Source organism: Raphanus sativus, chromosome 4 (genome assembly GCF_000801105.2).
Source record: "Raphanus sativus cultivar WK10039 chromosome 4, ASM80110v3, whole genome shotgun sequence".
Lineage (NCBI taxonomy): Eukaryota > Viridiplantae > Streptophyta > Magnoliopsida > Brassicales > Brassicaceae > Raphanus > Raphanus sativus.
Window position 1 is genome coordinate 42,648,493 of NC_079514.1, and position 15,814 is coordinate 42,664,306.

General features: G+C 36.3%; 1 protein-coding gene across 1 annotated transcript in view; it reads left to right on the top strand.

Annotated features, from left to right (window-relative positions):
• LOC108854814 (beta-glucosidase 15) overlaps positions 1-7,741 on the top strand; it is a 15,056-nt gene extending 7,315 nt beyond the window's left edge. The window contains exons 3-12 of the mRNA XM_057009007.1: positions 4,745-4,803; positions 4,923-4,998; positions 5,095-5,172; positions 5,757-5,844; positions 5,997-6,252; positions 6,425-6,758; positions 6,843-6,874; positions 6,956-7,058; positions 7,193-7,289; positions 7,407-7,741. Of these exons, the coding sequence (XP_056864987.1) occupies positions 4,745-4,803; positions 4,923-4,998; positions 5,095-5,172; positions 5,757-5,844; positions 5,997-6,252; positions 6,425-6,758; positions 6,843-6,874; positions 6,956-7,058; positions 7,193-7,289; positions 7,407-7,587 (1,304 nt within the window). The 3' untranslated portion in view covers positions 7,588-7,741. The remainder of the gene's footprint in view (positions 1-4,744; positions 4,804-4,922; positions 4,999-5,094; positions 5,173-5,756; positions 5,845-5,996; positions 6,253-6,424; positions 6,759-6,842; positions 6,875-6,955; positions 7,059-7,192; positions 7,290-7,406) is intronic.
• The last annotated feature ends 8,073 nt before the right edge of the window (positions 7,742-15,814 follow it).

The window sequence follows — 15,814 nt, forward strand, 5'->3', positions numbered from 1 at the left end:
TGTCGAGTTCACTTAGTTCGATTGCCCACTTGGTCAGCCGGCCGGCTCTGTTGGATTTGCAGGACGGTGCGGAGCGGTTGGTCGGTCAGAACTTCGATAGAGTGTGACTGGAAGTAGGGTCGTAATTTCCTCGCGGAGTCGACGACGGCCAGAGCCAGCTTCTCAAGGGTTGGGTATCTGGTCTCCGGGCCGGTCATGCGTCTGCTAGTGTAAAAAATCGGACGCTGCTCGCCACGGTCCTCCTTGATCAGGACACTGCTGACGGCTGCCGAGGAGACAGCGATATAGAGAGACAAAACGTCTCCTACGTCTGGCTTGGCCAAGACGGGAGGAGTCGTTAGGTATTGCTTGAGTTGGACGAACGCGTCCTCGCATTTATCATCCCAGATGAACTTCTTGTTCCCTCGGAGGAGATCATAGAAGGGAAGACATTTGTCGGTAGATCGGGAGATAAAGCGATTAAGGGCGGCGATGCGTCCTGTTAGTCTTTGAACTTCGCGGCAGTTTCTCGGACTGGGGAGGTTCAGGACTGCTGAGATCTGTTTCGGGTTAGCCTCTATTCCCCGTTGCGTGACGATGTAACCAAGGAATTCGCCCGAGGAGACGCCAAACGTGCACTTTGCGGGATTCAACTTCATCCCGTACTTGTTTAAGATGGCGAAGCATTCCTTCAGGTGAGTTAGGTGGTCGTCGGCTCGGAGCGATTTGACGAGCATGTCGTCGATATAGACTTCCATTGTCTTCCCAAGCTGCTCGGCGAACATTCGGTTGACAAGCCGTTGGTAGGTTGCTCCAGCATTTTTTAATCCGAATGGCATCACCTTATAGCAGTAGGTTCCCCGATCGGTGATAAAAGCAGTTTTCTCCCGGTCGTCTGGGTGCATCAGGATCTGGTTATAGCCCGAGAAGGCGTCCATGAACGTCAACATCTCGTTACCGGCCGTCGATTCGACTAAGCGATCGATGCTAGGCAACGGGTAGCTGTCCTTAGGACATGCTTTGTTGAGGTCGGTAAAGTCGACGCAGACGCGCCATTTACCGTTCTTCTTCTTGACGACCACCGGGTTGGCTAGCCATTCCGGGTAACGAACTTCAGTGATTGAACCGGCACCGAGTAAACGCTCGACTTCCTCTGCGACTACTTTGGATCGCTCTGGTCCCAACTTTCTTCTTTTCTGCCGGATGGGTTTGAAGTTGGGATCAACATTGAGTTCGTGGGTTGTGATAGCCGGGTCGATTCCCTTCATATCAGACATCGTCCAGGCGAACGTGGACAGGTTTTGCTTAAGGAACTCGAGGATCTTCTGCTGCATTTCGTCGGGTAGGAATGCGCCTACTCGGACTGATTTGCTCGGGTCCGACTCGTCAACTGGTACTTCGAGAACTTCTTCCTTTTGCGGGCAGACTTTGCTCGCGGGAGGAGAGACCGAGTTGACAAGTGACTGGGAGCGCTGGATTTTAACCGTGGCGATCAGGAGATCCCGCGCGGCTTGCTGATCACCCTTCAGAGTTTTGATCGACCCGTCTGATCCTGGGAACTTAACACACTGATGATACGTCGATGCGATTGCTCGCATTGAATGCAGCCATGGGGTGCCGAGTATAACGTGGTAAGGGGCTTTGGAGCCGACCACAGAAAATTTGACCGTCCGAGTGACTCCGCATGCGTGAACCGAGAGGCGGATCGTGCCCGCGATTACCTCTGACGAGCCGTTGAACCCTGTCAGGGTCCGAGTAGAAGGCTTGACGTCATTGAGGTCAATTCCCATCTTTACGAGGGTTTCGCGAAAGATGATATCGACCGAGCTCCCGGTATCGATAAGTACTTTTGTGACGTCGTACTTGTCGACACCGAGCACGACGAGCAAAGGATCGTTGTGAGGGAGGTGCACGCCGAGTGTATCGTCAGACGAAAAGGTAATCGGCTGATCGTCTACTTGCTTCTGGGGCCATCGTTGGGAAGTAGTTGCTTGCCTTCGGTGGTCTTTGACTGCTCTAACTGAATCGCCGCAGGGAGGTGATCCACCCATAATGACGTTTATCCGGGGACGAGTTTGTGCTCGCTTCGCGCGGAGCACATCGCGAAGGTCGTTACTCGTTTCGACAGTATCCCTTTTCTTGCGGTTAAGGGTTGTCCGCAGGTCGCCGATCTTCGCGTTGAGTTTGTCTCGCAAATCGCAGTTCGGCTTGTCGGCGTACTGCCTTTGGGAGGATTCTTGTGCCGAAGCTTTCGCGGCGCGATTCGAGTCGATCTGTCGGCGGAGATCGGAGGAGACTGGCGTTTCCTCGGTAGTGGATCGAAACTTTTGATTGAGGAGGGACCGAAGATCCGTAGTGTCGTCTGGGGTCTCCGTATCGTTGTCCTCGTCCGACGAGGATCCTGGTTCGTTCTTTCCTTGAGGTTGGACGCGGATTACTTCAATGCGCTGGCGGTTGGCAGGCTGATCGTCGTCCGCCGAGTCGTCATCATCGTCGGTTTCCCGGGCGACCTTCTCAGCGTCCTTCGATCGTTTGTCGTTTTTACGGTTTTTGCCTTGCGATTTGCGCTGAGCCTTCTTGTCTTTGTTTCTGCTCCAGCTGTTTTCCCCTTTTGGTTTGGGTTTTGGCGGCTGGATCTTGTAATCGCCGCTTTCGATCGAGGAGAGGAACTGGGCGTAGAGAGACTTGCACTCAGTCGTGTCGTGTCCCTTCACGTCGTGATACTTGCAATGCTTCGTGAGATCGATGGGAGTTCTGGTCGGTCCTGGAGCCGACTCGACTTTAGCCACGACACCAGCACCCGGGGTACTGGGAGACGCATCTGGAGAGTCGGTCTCTCGCTGATAAACATTCCACTTTTTATCGTGCATGACCATGGTTGAGACAGGGGCGTTGTTCGCGTCCACGACGTAAAGGAGACCTCCTTTTTTGCCGCCGCTATCAGCTGGTGCGTGCTGGCGCGGCTCTGGCCGAGCACCCGCACTTTTGGCTGCAACCGGCTTGGCAGCGTTCTGCTTCCGAATTATTGCCTTGGTATCTTCTTCCATTCGGATGAAATTGTGAGACCGGGCAATAGCGTCGGGGAGCGAAGTCGTAGGGTTGGAATACAAGTCCTTACGAAACTTCGAGTTGACGAGGAGAGTGTTCATCAAAGCGTCGATAGCGATATGATCAGGGACGTCGACTCGGGATACGATCGTCTTGAACTTTTCCATGTAGTCCTTGAGGCTTTGGTCTTTTGTTTGCGCCATATTCCACAGGCTGGAAGCGGTTGCTGCTCGCTTGGTAAACATGATGTAAGTCTTGAGGAAAACGGCTGATAGGTCTCTGAAACTGCGAATCGAGTTCTCGCTGAGCTGTGAGAACCAGGTTAGCGCTTGTTCGTTGAGTGTTTCGACGAAGAGCTGACAGTATCCTGCGTCCTTCTCTTCGTCGGAAAGGCGAGCTCTGGCCATAGCTATGTTGAAGGCTGTCAGGTGTTCGACGGGGTCGCCTCCGGGTTTGTACTCGGGAAGACGGAGCTTTTCTATCTTGCGGAGCTGGACCCTGGTTAGCTCGCTAGCGAAGGGCGAGCGCGAAGTAGAGGCGATGACGCTGTCGATCTGAGGGGCTGCGCTCGTCGCTTGGTGAATCTGCGAGCTCATTTGCTGAAGGCTGAGTTTGAGCTCGGCGATCTCGCGAATCGTCGTCGGATCTGCTGTCGTCGGAGTAGGGTGTACGGCGGGAGGACCGTTAGGGTCAGATTCGTCCACAGCGCGGTCTTCTGCCGGCGTCGGAGGGAAGAGATGCCGGCAGACGGGCTGGGAACGGTTCGTCGGTCCAGCGGGAGCAGTGAGGGCAGCCACGAGAGCAGCGAGCTGCTCATTCGTCGTTTTCTGGACTTCTTCTTGATGCGCGAGGCGAGCCATCACGGAGCTCATGAAGTCCGACGAGAGAAGAGGAGGAGGAGGCGGAGGCGTAAGCTCGGTCGCTTCGCCGGAAGAGCCGGGGTTCGAGTCACCAATCGTCATACTAGGCTAAGAAACGTTACTCTGATCGGCCCCACGGTGGGCGCCAATTGTTTAAGGTGAGTTTGGTCAACAAAAAGTAGAAGAACTCAAGAGTGGGATGAACAGAGACGTTTTATTAGAGTCGGAATAACGAGGGTACAAGAGTAAGAAAGCCGGCTAGTCGATGCTCGGTGAGATCCTAGCCGGAAGTACAAGAGAGCGGCGAGATACAAAGAGAATAAAGGAAACCCTAATCTTGCCGCAAGTCTGTCTGTCTATGTGGTGATACCTTTCTTTCCTGTCCTCAACTCCTTATATAGTCTCCTAGGTCGGTTGGCTTTGACCTAATCCGTCCCCTTCGTTATGGGCCTTTTGGCTTAAAGGCCCAGTCGAGAAGACTGCTCGGCCCGAGCCGCCTGATCGTTTCCATCGGCTTCTCGTCGTTCAGCTATAGAGGTCTCGAGCCGAGTCGCGGCTCGTCAGAAGCCGTCTCCGAGCCGGTCATCCTTTGAATGGTAGTAATGGGCCTCCTATTCGCTGGGCCTTGTGGATGGTGCCAATCCATCCCCAACAATTCTTTTCTTTTTTGACATCAATGGTTTAAATTCAAGATCTGTGATAAGTGTACATATATGTGTGAATCTGCTCTTATTAAAAGATTGATTGACGACTCTGAAATTGAATACCAAAATGTGAATTATTCTCCAAAAACAATTTTTTAACTACTCTGCTTTTGATTAACTCAAATAATGTTTTTGTTTATTCTAATTCTCCAGAGAAGATAAAGGATGGTAGCAATGGGTCTGTTGCAGATAACTCTTACCATCTTTACAAGGTAAATATCTTTCTGTAACTAAATATGTAAAATTAATTTTTTTGTTCTGATTTTTCATTGGCCTCAAAATCAGCCACAATCTTTTTGATGATATCATATACTTAAACATTGGATTGCAGGAAGATGTGGCTTTATTGCATCAAATTGGCTTCAATGCTTACAGATTCTCAATCTCGTGGTCGAGAATATTGCCTCGTAAGTTCTTCTTCTCTTTGAAGGGGGTTCACATGGGATTTTATTTATTTTAGGTGCCAATAATGCCATTATGTTAACGTGTTGTTTCTTACTTAGGTGGGAATCTAAAGGGAGGAGTAAACCAAGCTGGTATTGACTATTACAACAACTTGATCAATGAGCTTTTGTCGAAAGGTAAAAAAGACAACATACAATTCGACAGATAAGCTAAAGTAACGCTTTCACATTATTTTAAGTTAAGATTTTATAGTAAACAATGTTTTTCAAGCTTAATAACTTATTCGTAGTAAACAATGTTTTCCAAACTTAGAAATATGTTAATGTTAAATTCTATTACTTAGAAGAAAATCCAAGTATTATACTTATACATATATACTTGGATTTTCTTTCTAATGGCTTCTTCTATTGATGCATTTTTCTCTTAAAAATTCAAAAACAATCATTTAATGCGTGCTACCCTTTCAATTTTGACTGCCTTCAAAACAAGTCGTGCGGTTGTGGTTTTATTTCACGTACGAATTCGGAAACGCTACATGTTTTTTTGGCAAATAGTTAAACGAAACATTACATGTTACCCACTGAATAAGTTATCATAAGTCATAGCAGTTCGAGGGGAATCATTTGACTTGTAGAAAACATCTTAGTGGAATAGCGAGTAACAACGTATCTTCCACGGTTCCACCCTTCAAATATAAGATATGATTTTTAGTTTTTTTTACAAGCAGTAATCAATGTAAATATCATCTCACTGTATGTAGGAATTAAGCCTTTTGCCACCATGTTCCATTGGGACACACCACAAGGTCTTGAAGATGCTTACGGTGGATTCCGTGGCTCAGAGATTGTGTAAGTCCTCAAAACCTTCAGTTTTTTTTATATAGCATTAGTAATAACAAAAAAATGATTACTTCAACTAGCCATTACAATTAACATTCAAATATACTAACAACAAAACTATCCGACTTTATTGAATTTTTTTTTTTGGGGTGGGTAAACAGAAACGATTTCCGTGATTATGCCGATATTTGCTTTAAGAATTTCGGAGATAGAGTGAAGCACTGGATGACATTGAACGAGCCATTGACAGTGGTGCAACAAGGCTATGTTGCAGGTGCAATGGCTCCAGGAAGATGCTCCAAATTCACAAACCCTAATTGTACCGCTGGAGATGGAGCCACCGAGCCTTATATCGTTGGTCACAACCTCATCCTTGCTCACGGAGCCGCTGTCCAAGTCTACCGAGAAAAATACAAGGTAAGAAAAAAAAACAAGATTCTACTCAGTTTCTTGCTAGTCAAGTTACTGAAATTGATCATGTTTATAGCAATATTAGGCTGAAAATAAACCTTACTATGAATCATCGAATCTTTCAACGTTTATTCATCTGCGGATCATAACAAACCTGCTCTTGAATGTTGTTCAATAGGCATCTCAAAAGGGTCAAGTTGGTATCGCTTTGAACGCGGGTTGGAACTTGCCCTATACAGAATCGACCGAAGATAGGTTAGCCGCGGCACGAGCCATGGCCTTCACATTTGACTACTTCATGGAGCCACTCGTGACCGGTAAATACCCTATCGACATGGTCAACAACGTAAAAGGCGGTCGGTTGCCTACCTTCACTGCACAACAATCTAAGATGCTTAAGGGCTCATATGATTTCATTGGCATCAATTACTACTCTTCCACTTACGCAAAGGATGTTCCCTGCTCCACTGAACAAGTTACAATGTTCTCTGATCCTTGTGCCAGTGTCACAGGTTCGTTTTTGCTTCATTCAAATTCTTTTAACATTTAAAAACAAATATAATCAAAAATTTACAAGTCCAAAAAATATGGTATAGGTGAAAGAGAAGGCGTTCCCATTGGTCCAAAGGTACTTGTCTAGATTAATCTACACGGTCTAAGAGATTAAACCCATATAACCTTGTATGTGTTTTTATTTTATTTTTTATAGGCTGCATCAGATTGGCTTTTGATATATCCAAAGGGTATTCGTGATCTTGTCCTCTATGCAAAGTACAAGTTCAAAGACCCGGTCATGTACATAACCGAAAACGGTAATTCAGAAGGCCATGAACATTCTTTTATAGATATATATATATTTTACGAATATTATTTTTCTTTTTGACTAATATATTTATGAATATTCGACAATGAGTTCTAGTTTATGGATGATTTATATATATTGTAGGGAGAGATGAATTTAGCACGGACAAAATATTCCTCAAAGACGGTGATAGAATCGATTACTACGCTCGACATCTTGAGATGGTTCAAGACGCAATCTCGTAAGTATTTTTATGTTATGTTAAGAATCCACTTTTAAACTTTTAAGTGGATATAAACAAACATATACATTTATGTATAACGGTGTTGGCAAATGCTTTTATTAAATGATATTATAGGGTTGGAGCCAATGTTAAGGGATTTTTTGCATGGTCGTTGTTGGACAACTTTGAATGGGCAATGGGATACACCGTCCGGTTCGGGTTGGTTTATGTGGACTTCAAAGATGGATGCAAGAGATACCCCAAGAAATCGGCTAAGTGGTTCAAAGAGTTATTGAATCCAAAGAAAAGCAATTGATGGGAACTATAATATTCCGTTTTATTGATATCGTTGTTACTTTGAGAGAGTTATTATCATTTTTCTCAGTTGGAAATAATGAGCAATGGTTTTATATGTTTGGTTAATTATACAATGAACCAGTTTTTAAAATAAAATGATTTAATTGATTTTACTCTACAACATGATTTGTTCGTGTCTTTTCTGATAATTTCATGGTTCCCAGCGATGATCATTTGTGGTATTGTGAGTTGGATTCCTTGTAAATTTTGATTGCGCATGTATGTGCAAAGTTGAGATTAATATGAGCTGGATTTGAGAATTTACGGGTTATAAATATTTTAAAGAAAAATTAATATAGAGACACATTCTAATATTAAAAATCTCTATCCAAAATTAAGATCAAGTCCAATGTTTCACATTTGTACGCAAATTCTGTCCTACTACGTTACAATTATTTGATCTGTGTGGGAATTTTTTTTGAAACATTGAAAATTGCATTAATATGGGCTTCGTTAGGTTCTAAATGGGAGATATGTTTCTTAGGCATGCCTAGGCCAAGGCCTATTACAACTGTAGAAATAAATGAACAACTACAAACAGCAAAAGAGGAAGATAGGGAAACGATGACCGAGAGCGATCAGTAGAGTTCCGATGTGGGAATATCCTATTATACACATTCAAATAGAATATCAGACTACTGAATATAAACTAAGGTACGGGTTAGAAACTAAGGTATTATTTACAGTTTTATCCTTTGTCGCAGTGTAACGTTTTTCGTAATACCATGTAAACTAGATGATAATCCGCGTCCTGCACGGAGTGAGTTTTTTTAATTATATTATATTTTTAATACACATTTTATTATCAATAACATTTTTTACATTTGATTAAAGATTGGTATTCGGGTACCATTTGATATGATTTGGTTATATTCAGTGCAAATCTTTGCGGGTTTGATTAAGTTTGGATTTTTGACTTAAATTTTTTTTATAGAATATATAAATGTGAATAATGTAAAAATAATATATAACATATAAATTTGAATAATTAAAGTTCATATATACTTTAAATTTCTCAAAATCTAAAAATAATATATAGCATATAAATTTGAATAATGTATGCTAAAATACTTAAACTTAACATAAACTTTGGTTTAGCATAAATATTTGGATATAAAATCAATAGATATTTAAAGTATTTTTGGTATTTTTAATATTATTTAGCTATTTTAAACACATAATTTTAATTATTTGTATATATTTTCAATTATTTTGGACAAATTAAAGACATTTTATATATTTTGTATATTTTTCTAGATGTTAAATTAAAAAATAATTAATATATTTAAGTATATAAATCTGGTTTGAATCAGATGGGATTCGATTCCGGTTCTCTAGATACCAAAATTTTGAATCCGTTCGGATATCTAACCAATTGTTTTTTAAAAATTCAGTATTATTTTTTTTGATTAGTTTTGGTTCGTTTTTCGGACTCTGATTTTGCCCAAGCCTATATTCTTTATTGTAACAAAATTTTAAACGAAAGTGATGATGATCAATATTGATTTTGAGTATGGAACAATTTTAAAATCTAAACACATTTTACTAATTACGTGGTCTATTTAGTTAACCATTAAAAATTGGTGTAGGCCAATTTAAAGAAAACGATGGGCTGCACTTACAAAAATGTTACCATTTGTCAAAATCGACATTTCCAAATTATTCTATGTTGGTGTTGTGGCGAAAAAGAGGATTAGGGTTAGGAATGAAAATTTATTGTGAAATCTATGTTCTCGCTAAGTGATTTCAATAGATTATAAATAAATCTTCAATATATCGATCTCTGGTAAGATTTTTCGTAAAATATTAATCAATTAAATCTTACACTTTCTAGAGTATTAATTTTTTCTCAATTAATATATATGAGATTAGAGTAATGACGTAAATCAAACCATATCTCTGTTTTACAATATTTTATGTAAATAAATTAAAATAATTATTTTATTTATTTTAGATGGTTTATAATTAAATTTCAATGATATTGATATAGATATATAGTATATTTCAATATAAAGTTTTTAATCATATGTTTTTATTAACATTTCTATGTTTGGTTTGAAAAAAAAATTCAGTTGGTTGTCAAGAACATATATCATGAGATAGACCGTAAAATATAATAAGAGGAGCAGTTGACAAAAAAAAATAAGAGAAGCGATATAATATGCTTTGAGAATTTTTTTCGTCTGAGGAAGACCGAAGACTTGCAGATGTTTGTTAGATTATTCAGAAGACAGTGCTCGATATGTTATGGATTTGAGTGGATGCATGTTTGTTTCATAACGAACGTATAGATGTGTAGATCCATGTTTGATCCACATGGGATAAGTGTTATAAAACCATATTATATGCATCTGTATAACTCGTGAAAATTTTATTTAATGGTGTGATCAGTGGGAATAATTGTAAATTTTCTAGTAATAAGTGGATAATATTATAAAGGGGCTGAAAATAACTCTCAAGCTGACACATCAGTAATGGCATGCTAGTAAATAAGTTATATTGTAATGGTATTTTCTAAATATGCTTCCTTTTTAATAAGAAAAGGATCATAGGTCATCGTATAGTTTCCAGTTCTATATGTATAACTTCCAATTCTATTAGGTATGGGATCAACTATTTGCGACCTAACCACCCGGCTGTGGACTAGTGGTTTCGAGAAAGTTTTGGCTTCAATACAGATCTGACTTCGAAACTCGTGTGATCATCCGGGACAGCGTTAAATCACAAAAAAACATAGAGTATCGTGGAGTTACAACATTAGATTTTATTGGTAATATTTACTGCATCCACGGGGAAAATTATTATCAAAGAGTATTTTTTAATTATAGATAATGACTTTAATTAAAATACAATAGCATTACTGTAAATATTTACAAAACAAAATGGCACTTTAAAAAAAAATTCTATTTTAATAATATTCAAAATTGGGAAAGTTTCACCCGCGTTAGCAATAAGCTCTCTGAACAAGATTTTGCTAATGTTTCAAATAAAATTTTGGAATATTTAATTATTTAATCTATCTAAATAATTTGAAAGAAAATTGTTAAAAATTACTAAAAATATGAGATTCAATGTTTTATATTGTTTAGACACAAGATTAATTATAGTATTGTTTGGAAATATAGATAATAATATAAAGAAAATAATATTGGTGATTTAAATTACGTTTAATTTAAAAATTTATAAAAAGTTAGGTCCATAGTTATGATTCTGTTTTAATAAGATATATATACAATCATCTTAGACTACAAATTTCTCTGTATTATTCAGTTTTCTACTATTTAAATTAATATGTTATATATAGTATATAACATTTCTAATAAATTCTCAAATTCACTAAATCATCGATACACTAAAATTTTAGTTATGCTTTGAACTTTATGTAACAGTTTCATTTGTTATATAGTTATACTCACTTTTAAGACTTGTAAATCTTGACCTAAAACAAACTCGAAAGAAGTTGGTGAAAGGGAAAATTTAAAAGGAAATAAAAAAAGGAAAGAATAACCTGTGTTGTTATGCCTTCAGTCTCAAAAAAAAAATAAACATAAAACATGTGTTGTTGGTTATTCTTAATTAGTTTCTCTAATATTTGTTTTATCATTATTTAGTTTTGACTGTTGATGACGGCACGTATCTTAACATTAACTGATGCGGCATGAGAGATTTATACATTTAATTACCTGGCAAAAACATTCGTAACATGTCTTTGAACAAAAAAAACATTCATAACATGTCTCTTAATTTTGTTAAAATCTAATTGCACATTTAACAAGAAAAAGTTAATAATCTAATTACATGATGGGAGGAAAACTACCCCACCGGTCGCCACATGGATCTATGTGCCGCGGCCAAATCCAGACTTTACACCACTAACGCAGCCGTTTAATGCAACTGATAGTTACGAATTTGCTTTTAGAAAAGTTGTTGCAAATTTGTTTGACTCCAACAATGTTATGTACAAAAAAGAGAGAAGCCATTAGTGTTTATGATGAACAGAAACTAAAATTTGGTCAAAGAAAAATCCTTGGGTATTGAGGTGAGGGGTGATCACTTTACCCGATACCCAAATCCGAATCCAAACTCAATCAAAAAATTTGAATCGAAATAGCAAAATATCCGAATGAATATTGATTTAGGAGAGATTGGATATCCAAACTCGAACGAATAATATCCGAACCCGAATGAATATCTGAAAATAACAGAACATATGTTTACTTATCCTTATATTTTAGTTTACATCTCTCATTTTATTTAAATATTTATATTGATATTACACATACTTTAAGTCATATAATTACAGAGAAAATAATTTGATACTTACTTAATATGAATATCAAGTTTTTTTTTTCATGTATTAATAAAAGTTACATCCAAATTCTAAAAACAATAGTCAAATTAATATCTATTTATTTTTGAAATATTACCTCTAAATCTATTAGTCATCCAAATTATTAAAAATAAAAAGTCAGTTAATCTAAAGCTAAAATTTTAAATAAAGAAATTCTAAAAAATGAAAAAATTGTTTCGAAATCTAAATATCCGAACCCGACCCAAAATAACCGAATCTAAACTAAAAAAATTCAAACCCGACCCAAAATATCAAAACAAGTTTTATACCTTTATACCGAAATATCCAAAAATCTGAAATGCCTACGGGTATCTGAATGCACAACCATAATTGAGGTTTTGCCCCTTTTAGGTGGTTGAGCTAGAAATGGCATTGAAGTGTGAACTAAAAATAATTAATTAAGTTTTGCTGTTAAACAAAACAAGTGGATGAGCATGCGAGTTTGGCCCGATCATAGCTGCTAAATGCATCTTCAGAAAATATTTTATAACTTCAATATAAAATTTGTTTTCTAAAAAGGATTTTTTTTTTTTGTGCACGTCCAAAAAAGAATTTCAAATTTTCAAATTTGAAATTTTTATTAGTGAAACTTCAAATATAGAGTGTCATTACTCAAAATTTCATCTTTTTCATTCTATTTTGGTCTTTACATTTTACATATTATATTTATAATTCTTAAATATTTTGTCCTTTAATCTTTTTAATCCTTCAAAATTTTATAACTTATAAATATTTCAAATTTGCTTTTATAATTTAAATTTCTACAAATAAAATTAAATAAAAACTTTAAATTAAGTTCATTTTCAAAACTTGATTTAGATAACAACAATATTAGAAAAGAAACTTAACAAATTTACTAATTTATAGAATAATGAAGTAATTTACTTGTAATTTAATATTTAGTTATTTCTATGTAAAATTATATATTTAATTATTTCATTTTGTTAATCAATATTTCTATAATATTTTATATATGTGTTTTATGAATTTAAATTAAGTATCATATATATAAAGACCATAACATAAAATACAAATTCTTTTGAAGTTAAGTTTGAAATTTTGTTTTTTGAGAAAATTAATTTAAAACTTCAAATACGAAGTTTTACAAACTTTAAAATAGAGTATTTTTTTAGAAATGCTCTAAATATCGACATTTTATATTAGTACAAACTAAATTTTAAACCCTAGATTCATGGCAGCGCAGTTACTCCTAAGAGACGTGCAAACTACAAAGTCATATATTTTCGCGATGTAGTTACGTAATCTTCCAGATATAAAATATCTATAAAAAGATTTTTTTTTTTAAAAGGGCTTTTAGCTATAAAAGGAATGTCTTTGTATAAATATAAAGTATAATTTTAAAATGTTAAAATAATATTTAGCAGATTATTAATTTGTTTTCAAACTTAATATGATTTTTAACATGTATGATAAGTTCAAAAATATTTATTATCCGTTTTACCATTTCATGTAATATATCGTGAATAGTATATATATATATATAATTGGTAGAGACTGATCACCGCATGAAAACATGGGAAGAAACTTCGTAACATTAACAACCAGGTGATCTTGACCAAGTAGTAAATGAGTTTCGGTTGGAATTTTTATCTTGGATTCCATTTTCTTTGACCACTCCCTGAGCAGAAGCGAGGGAAGCTCAGACTTCCGGCCATAATTTGGTTTAGTATTTTATCGGCCACATATATTTTAAATCCTTAGGTAGTCTAGTGTTTAGAAGCTGCTATGACAAGGCAAGTAATGGTTCGATACTCCACATTTACACTTTCTTAACACTATTTTTTTTATAGTATATCTTGACTTATTAAAGGTGAATCGATCATTTAATGTTTATGCATATTAACCGGCCTTGTTTTATTAGTTGCTTCCGGTCTGAGAATATTCAAGACCGGCACTGCCACTTATAAACGTTTTAAATGGTAAGAAAACCAAAATTTTTATAGATATTGTGGTGATTAGTCTTTATACCTAAAAAACTTTAAGATCACACCACAATTATCGGAAAAAAACTTTAACAAGTGTGCATATGCTAAAAATAACATTTCAAAAATCTCGGATCTAACCCCTAAGAACTACAAAACGTATGTTAAAGTAAGTCATTACATGTTTAGTTCATACAATTTTACATTTTTGTATATATAAACTTAGTGCAGATATGTGAATGGTAAAATAGTTAATCAACTATTTGTAATGACCTCTGATATTCTAACCAAATTTCATATTAATTAGACCACCAACGAGCGATAAGTAAGAAACACTTTTCTCAAAAAAAAAAGATAAGTAAGAAACATGCAAAGTGTTAATAATACTCGAGAGTTCCGAAGGCATGAACTACGTACGTTGCTTCTTCAAGTGTACTTTTCCTGACTTATTTTATATTTATGGTAGTGTTGGACTTTCTTTTTAAGGAAGTGTCGGACAAGAAATTTAAAATAGTTTAACTGGTGTGAGCAAAATTCATTTGATATGATCAGGACGATAATTTCAAAGACCTACCCTAAATGGTTTTGAAAGGAAAACATAAATAAGTAAACGTAAAGGAATAAAACATGTGATGATAAACTTGGTTTCATTAATTATTTTCATATTATTTATTTAATATTCGTTGTTCAGTTGACACCTTGCGCAATGTTATGCTATCTACCCTAGTTCGTAAAAATCTAGTCACATTAAAGCGCCGGTAATAGAATAAAATCATTTAATCACATGTATGATTTATTTAATAAATAGGTCAAAGAAAGCCAACTGATTTACTCGGTAAAGATTATTTAAATTCATAGCTTAATAACATGACATAAGATTAACTTTATATTATTTGAAACATTAGCAAAATCTTATTCAGAGCTTATTGCTAATGCGGGTGAAACTTTCCCAATTTTGACAATGCTTAACTTCATATGAACTATACATATGTTTTAAAAGTAGTGTACAGATTCAATTGTGCTCGCTACTTCTTTTTTGTGTGGACAAAGTGCTCGCTACTGCAAACTTATGAATGTAGACATGATTGAGACAATATCTATACAGCTTCTCAGTAGCCCAAACTAGTGGCGTCCATATAATTGTTATCCATGATAAAAGTAGAAAAAGCTTCCCATACCATGCATATATGGAATTTCATGTTTTAAAATTAAGTTATTTCAAAATTCAAATTTCAAGAGCATTCATAAAATACTCAAAATAACATATAATAAACATTGGGAATTTGCAAAATATGATTCAAAACTTGATTTTAAATGCAAAACAATACTCAAACTTGAATCAAATGCAAAATTAACCTAACAATCTTATGAAATTACAGTCAGCCCATGTGACCAAACAAAAAAACATAACTTGTTTTTACGTATATAATCCAGAAAATTTTCTTAGTTTTCTGAGGGTATCCAGAAAAATCGTCTGGTATAGTTGATCTTAAAAATAACTTATAAATTTTGTAAAAAAAATATTTTGATAAGTAAAAAATTAAAATTATGTAATTTGTTTTTTTGCATGAGATGATCTTCTTTCATCTTGTTGAACTGTATTGGATTTTATTGATAAGCGCATTACAAAATTTACTGATGAAATCCGGAAATAATCGAAAGAATTAAAAGGATGTTTCAAATTTCGATCACTAAAACTCCAATTCCCTTGGGGTAAGTGAGTAACAAAATCAGTGCCACAAAATAAACCATATGAGATATGTATAAAAAATCATAAATATATAACTATAAGAATATATATTCCTTTCCACGTAGACCAACGTTACGAGACTCTATATATAAGAAGAGAAACGGCCATGTTTGCAACATCCACAAATTTCATCAGCTTTCAA